We start from the raw sequence: 6,669 nt of genomic DNA, 5'->3' as shown, positions 1-6,669 counted from the left end.
AAATAACACGAGCCCCTGAGGGACAGAGACCACTGCAAGACACCCTGGGACCCTACCTCTGGTTGTCCTCTAGCAGCTTCTGGATACGGCTGGCAATGCCTTGCTCCGCTTGCTTCAACTGCTGCAGCAGCTTCAGGCGCTCCTCCTCCAAATAGCGCTGGTGCTTTGTCAGACCCTCCTCCAGCTTCATCTGGTCCTAGGCCAAAGCAAGAGAGAACCAAAGGAGAAAGTGGTCAGTTTAGGAAAGGCAGTGTCTTGTACGCAGCCTGCCCAGAGGAGACCTACCTCTCTCACTGCCTGCAGTATCTCATCCTTCTGACTGTTGATCTGCTGAACAAGCAGAGCATGTTCTCTTTGCCCCATGTTCAGGCGCCGCTCAAATTCCAGCTTCTCCTGCATTTTTTTTTCCTGAGAGGAGCAAGAAGAAAGATGAATGCCAGAAATCAGTAGAATGCTGGCTCTGCTCCTTCCCAAGCAAGAACAAGTTCTGGCAAAAACGTAAAACGAGGCACAGTAACCCCCTTGACTACAAGAAAGCAAGCCAAATTGCAAACAGGAGGCTTGACTAGGGGATGGAAATAGTCTCTCCTTAGGAACCCAAAAATTGTGAAGCAGAAGCTGCTACTCTCTTTATGACAGTCTCCAAACTCCCCACAATTCATTTCAAAGTCACGAAGCCGAAGTCCATGGGCATCAACCCATACAACTGAAACAGCCAATACAAACACCTGGAGGGAAGCCCAAAATTAAGGTCGTGTTCGATTCCAGATGGCAAGGGGAATCCCTTGTCTGAAGACAACATAGTGAAGGCAGCAGCCAGCTACGAGCAGCTCTAGCCACGGGGAGAGGTGAACTGCATGACAGGAGCTTCTGATTATTTCAAAGTGAGCCTTGGATGGGGGGAGAGACAAAGACCAGTGAAATAAAAAGAAGAGCAAACTAAAAATGCAGCCAGGTGAGGGGAATGGAGGACAGAAACAAGGAACACTAGGAGAGAGCCGGAATGGTGGCACTATGAACCAAAGGGCCAAGGTAGGAGTCACGGAGGGGCTGGAGTTCGGGGCAGGGATGTACTGAGCAGTCTGTGCATGGACTGCTCACACATGTCTGCCCACCTCATGTGAAAAACAAACTGAACTTTCAGCACAGAGAGGCAAGAAAAAAGCCACCTGGTGTGAAAGCCCACAGATCCAACTCTGCAAACCAGATTTAAACCAGATTTAAACCAGAACTGCTCGCTCACGAGAGAGACTGCAGCTCATCGGCTGTGCATGTCAGACGAGTCAGCCACAGATTCCCCCACGCTGCCAGTTGTCTTCTACAGTGAGGAGTGAGCAGCTCTGGGGGGTTTTCTGCAAGAACTCAGTTCTCAAAACATTCAGTTTTGGCTGAGAAAACAGATAAAGGGAGGGAAAACGAAAAAAAGTGGAGCTATTCTGCAGACAAAGCATTTGCAGGTGTTCATCCTTACCTTCCTCTTCTCATAATCCAAGAATTTGTTCTGAAAAATAAGCAGCATTAGCAGACATTTACTCCCAGGAGCAATTTTTTGTAGATATTATTAGCCCAGATTATATCTTCCCCTAACTGAGTAAAGACATCAACCAAAGGCACAAGAAGATTAACATAGCCACAAAGTCCAGTCATTCATGCTTCTCCAGGATCAAAGAAATTTACTCTGTACTTGCTAAACAGCACAGGAATTAGCACAGCTTATCATAATTATACGCCTAGCCTCACCCTTCCCAGGTAGGGCTGGACATGCCTAGCACTTGACTGGGAATCACAAGGTTCTTCTGCAGTTTGCTGTCCCCCCAAAAAACCACGGGTTACCATGCTGCACACACCGTGTCACACTGTCACCCCTGTCCCTTGACTGCATCATTGCTTTCAAGGATGGCGACAATTCTTCACGGTGTGTTACCAGCAGTGGTAACACCATCCCCAACTGTCGGGGAGGAGATGAGCCACCCACGCCTGCAGCGCTATTGCCTGCCTCTGGGCACTGATGCTCTCTTGATCCCAGAAGACACATCTCATGGCGGGGAACGTATTGAGAGATGATATGCTAAGTGCTGTGAGATCCATTGATGGAGCGGAGAAACAAATCCAAAACCCTCTCGCACAACTTCACATGCAGTGGAGCCTCACCTGCCATTTGCTCTCCTCCTCCAAGTACTTATGCACTGCCCTGTCCATCCCATCCACTGATGTTCCTCCTCCATCACTCTCCAGCACGGGGAGCAGATACTGTGAGGGAGGGTAGTACGCAATTCCACACTCTGGAAGGTATCAGACACAAAACAAGAACATTTGGTGCTTAAAGACCTCCTTGGCAGCATGGCCGAGGGCTGGCTGGCGTGTGAGACTGCTTCTAACTGTGCTCCCTCTCCCCACACACAGATGAGTGCCCAAAAGAACTCCTTCAGCTCAGGCAGGCTTAACAACAAGAAGCTCTGAGAGGAGATAGTGCCACCCCATTCCCACCAAGAAGACGATCAAAGCTAACCTGCTCAGAGAGAAAGGCTTCCTGCACACAGGTACAGGCATGTTGACTTCTGCAGGGCTGCAAATGCTACTGCCCATATTAAAGTAAGTTCTGACTGTCCTTTTATTTCAGGGATTAGCAAAATGTCTGGCAAGGCACTTCCCCTGCATAAAACCTCTTGCAAACCTTCCCGTCTGTATTAAATTCACAGTTTACAAACTCACAGTACATTATCTTTGTCCTCTGAGTCTTCCATCTGGTTTCATCTTTCCCTTAACAAACCATCGGTCTGCAGCCCCCAAGTCCTTTCTCACAGCAAATGAGGGTAGAAGGGACCTCGAGTGACTACTGAGTCTATCTTCTTGTCCCAAGGCAGCTATACCTGGACAATGTCTAATCCCGCCACTTGAGAAAATACAAACGAGAAAACAAAATCACAGGAAGATGCAATGACTTCTTACGGTCACTCAGTCTCTGACTCAGCTGTTCTGGTGTTTTAACGAAACCGTTATAAATTTCAGTGTGACAGTAAGAAGCAAGTCTCAAGGAAGGACTCCTGTTTTGCTGTCTGCCAGCAAAGACACATAACGCACTGACTAGCCTGCCATGTGTGCAGAGAATCAGAAATCACCCCAAGCAGAGCCAACCCGATCTTTGTCCTTCATTATTGCAATCTTTGAAGACGCCACAGCACCTAATGAGAGCACAGCGCGGTCCCCCACGTTCTCACTACCATCCACAGACCCTTCTTGCTTACCTTTGCAGAGGAACTGCTGAATGGACTCTGTACCTGCACTGCAAATATCAGGTGATGGGTAGGTCATGGAAGAAGCATCCAAGGTCAGCATCTCCAAAAGAGAACACACACAGCTGCAGGTTATTCCGGTTGCCCAGACAGAGTCCACCTGCAGTTATCCTTGCAGCTCCCCAAATTTTCACTTATGGAGTGATAATTTCATGTTACCCTAAATTCTGACATAAATACGAGTTTGTATTGAATTTCTGCTGGGTGTTTGACACCTTTCAGAGGTGACCCCACCGTCTCTTATTTGGGAGCTTCTGAGCTGGTCCTTCAGTGGAACATCTCCTGCAGACACATCTACTTTGTGTTTAAGCACAAGGGGGCATGGCACTTCTCAATTACAAAAATTTTCTACTAGTTTCTGTATGCTGGAGCCCTTAAGCATGATGCATGGGAGGGACGGGGATACAAAGGACATGGAGAGAAGAGGGGTACCAGTAAGAACAAGTGGAAGGACCGCTTGCTGTTTTGTCCTACGGTGGCCACCAAAAAGACCTAATGTTGCCTCCTGTAGAGAAGGGCTTAGCAGGAAGGCCCAGAAAGGAACCACTTTATCAAGCACAGAGGAGCAAGCTGTACAGATCCCTCATCTCAGAGACTGCCCACAAGAGAAGTGAAGCTAATGTGTGTTCGAGACAGGAGAGCGTTTATTCGCATCCTCCCCGCTGGTGTCTGAGTCAGCCCTGTTGCCTGACATTTGCACAGTTTAGTACTGACAAGTTTGGCAGCCAGAAGGTAACACATCCATAAAAATCTTGATGCTTGTCCCATTTTGAATGTGCACTCCAGGGAGCCAGAAACATACGGAGGCTGACAATGAGTCAGAGATCTGTCACGGCAACGGAGGCAAAAACCTCATCGGAAATATCCCATCTGCTCATTTAGAATCAGCCTTGGTGGAAAGCGGCTGAGTCAACCTGAGCCCACAGACACAGTTCGTACTCTCAGAGAGACAGCCCTGGCAGAAAATACCTGGGGGTTCACTCCCTGTGGATTACTTTTGTCATGATTAAGCCATGGCAAAAAGTGATCAGAAAAGATCAAAGCAGGAAGGGTACACAAAAGCTATTTTGGACACCATGAACCGCACGTAGCCTTGTTACAATCCCCCACAGCGGGTCCTGCCCAAGCCCTAAAAATTCACTTTCTGTGCTAAATTTATTATCATGTTGAGCAAGTAGGAAGGGAAGGAGCCTGCAGTCTGTGAAGGGGAGAAACAGACACGGTTGGCTGGGTGCGTACCTCCAGCGTGCGGATGTGAGCCAGCACCCGCGGCAGTTCTTGCAGCATGTTCTCACTGATATCCAGAGTGCGCAAACTCCGCAAGCCGCTCACAGTAGCAGGCAGCTCCTTCAGCTTGTTACCTAAAGAGAGAGAAAAGCCATTTAGTACCATGTAACCTTTCCAAAGCAGGACCCAGCAAGTTCATCTGTTGGAACACCAAACCATAATCATAACGTATGACTCATTTTCTATACTCTACTACAGGGACGGGGCTGTCATGGGTCACACGAGGACTCCAAAGACTGCCATTGCCAACCAAGGCAAATGGGGATTAACATCTATTTGCACACAGCCCAAGTACACAGCTCCATAACACGGAGTCTTCTTCCCTTCGGTGCAAGTACCAGAAATGGGAGAAAGGGGACTGAGTGTGGGACTGCACACCTAGGGTCAGAGGCCGGGTGCTGCAGACAGATGTGGCAATGAACTGAGCTGCACTGCCAAGTTCCTCACCCTCCATTTTCTTCCCTGTTTCAGCAACAGCTCCCTGTAACAAAGTCTCCTTTTTCTCCCAAATTTATGGCACTGTGTATCTGGCAAATGCCCAGTAGTCTTGAAAAGAGGTATGGTTGTGACCCGTGCGTTAGGGCTGTGCAAACCTGGTGAGGTTACACTGGCTCCCAGGACCAAGCTCCGGGTGTCGGTGGACTTGCTCTGTAACTCAATTTATCCGGGCTGGCTGCTCTGCTTGCTTTACTGAACTGCTGCTGCCAAAGACCTACTATTTTCCTTACACTTGAATCTGCATAGACAGATTTCTTAGGTTGGTCTAAATCATTATCCAGAGGAGGACAAACCCTGGCCTGGGACTCCTGCTGCAGGGCACACACAGCGCTCCCAGCTCGAGGTGGGTCTCACGCTCCCGGAGGAAGACGTGTGCCCCCAAGCCCTCTCAGCCCTCCTCGCCGCCGGAATGAGGCAGCTGGGACTCTCAAATGCTGGCCACGTGCAGGCACACAAATAAGCTTTCAGCTGTTGAGATCGGGCACGATGACCCAACAACCTCTCCTTTGAGAAAAGGCAATGGGCTGAATGAAAACATCATATGGACCAAGTTTGACCCATTTTCTGCTTAGATGATTTCTCCTGCCTTGCCAACTATTTGAATACAAATCTTTCCTGTGTTCTTCCTTAGCATTCATAGTGTAAACCACTTGGTGCTTGCTTTGGTTGAAAGGAATAATTACTAATGCAGCCCAACACGACCCAGATAATAACTGGTGCTTTGCCCAGAGCACCGACAAGAAACATGTGCCATACCTTTCACATTGAGCATCTGGAGCTGGGCAAGGTCTCCTATAGATTGTGGAAGACATTTTAAAAGATTCCTTTCAAGGTTTAGGACCTAAAGTATTAACAGAAAAGATATTCAAGATATTCTTTATACAAGTCTCAGGTCTTCTACACATCTGTGCTGTTGGGACTACTTTCAGGCCCAGAAGGACAACTTGAAATTGGTTTTAGACAATACTTTCTGGGTTAAAAAAGAAAAATTATTTTCCAGAAGCCCTGGATATAGGGGACATCTAGCTACCACATGCAGTGAGAAACCCTATTCACAACGAACAGCAGCAGTAGGTGCTGAACCCAGATGCATGAACCGGGAAGCGGAGTGTCCTCTCCTCCAGAGCAGCGCTCCCCCAACCCGCTCGCACAGGGGAGCGGTGACTGAACCTAAAGCTGCACCCCCAGCAGAGGGGACCCTCAGCATGCACTACGACACGCTGCACTGAGTTCTCAACGTAATCACACCAGGGAGAAGGGTAAAATCTGAATATTTTGGGAAATCAATGGGAATGGAAGCTCCAGCTCTACTTGCTTACAGCACTTGCTTGGCAGTGTGACCCATTTAGACTGACAGCCCTTGCGCTAAGCTGGGACTATATAAAGCAGCGTGCCTGCTCCTCTCCTACTCTTCTCCTGCTCTCCCTCTCCAACAAGCCAGTTCAACAGCAACAGTCAAGTCAATGAGATAGATCTGACATTCTGAGGACCATCATTTAAGTTGTGATTAATTATAAAACAAATAGCAGTAACCCCATATTTGTGCTGTCCTGTAACATGCCCTTTACAGACACCTGGGCAAATCTTTTAC

The 6,669-nt window shown here is 48.4% G+C and overlaps 1 protein-coding gene across 1 annotated transcript in view; it reads right to left on the bottom strand.

Moving 5' to 3' along the window:
- Positions 1-6,669, bottom strand: part of LRSAM1 (leucine rich repeat and sterile alpha motif containing 1) — a 24,544-nt gene that overhangs the window by 11,634 nt on the left and 6,241 nt on the right. Inside the window, 7 exon segments of the mRNA XM_009326367.1 lie at positions 57-196; positions 286-408; positions 1,472-1,501; positions 2,152-2,282; positions 3,246-3,336; positions 4,533-4,654; positions 5,835-5,965. Of these exon segments, the coding sequence (XP_009324642.1) occupies positions 57-196; positions 286-408; positions 1,472-1,501; positions 2,152-2,282; positions 3,246-3,336; positions 4,533-4,654; positions 5,835-5,965 (768 nt within the window).

This window comes from Pygoscelis adeliae, unplaced genomic scaffold (genome assembly GCF_000699105.1).
Source record: "Pygoscelis adeliae isolate BGI_AS28 unplaced genomic scaffold, ASM69910v1 Scaffold436, whole genome shotgun sequence".
Taxonomy (NCBI): Eukaryota; Metazoa; Chordata; class Aves; order Sphenisciformes; family Spheniscidae; genus Pygoscelis; species Pygoscelis adeliae.
This window is presented reverse-complemented; position numbering and strand designations above follow the sequence as displayed.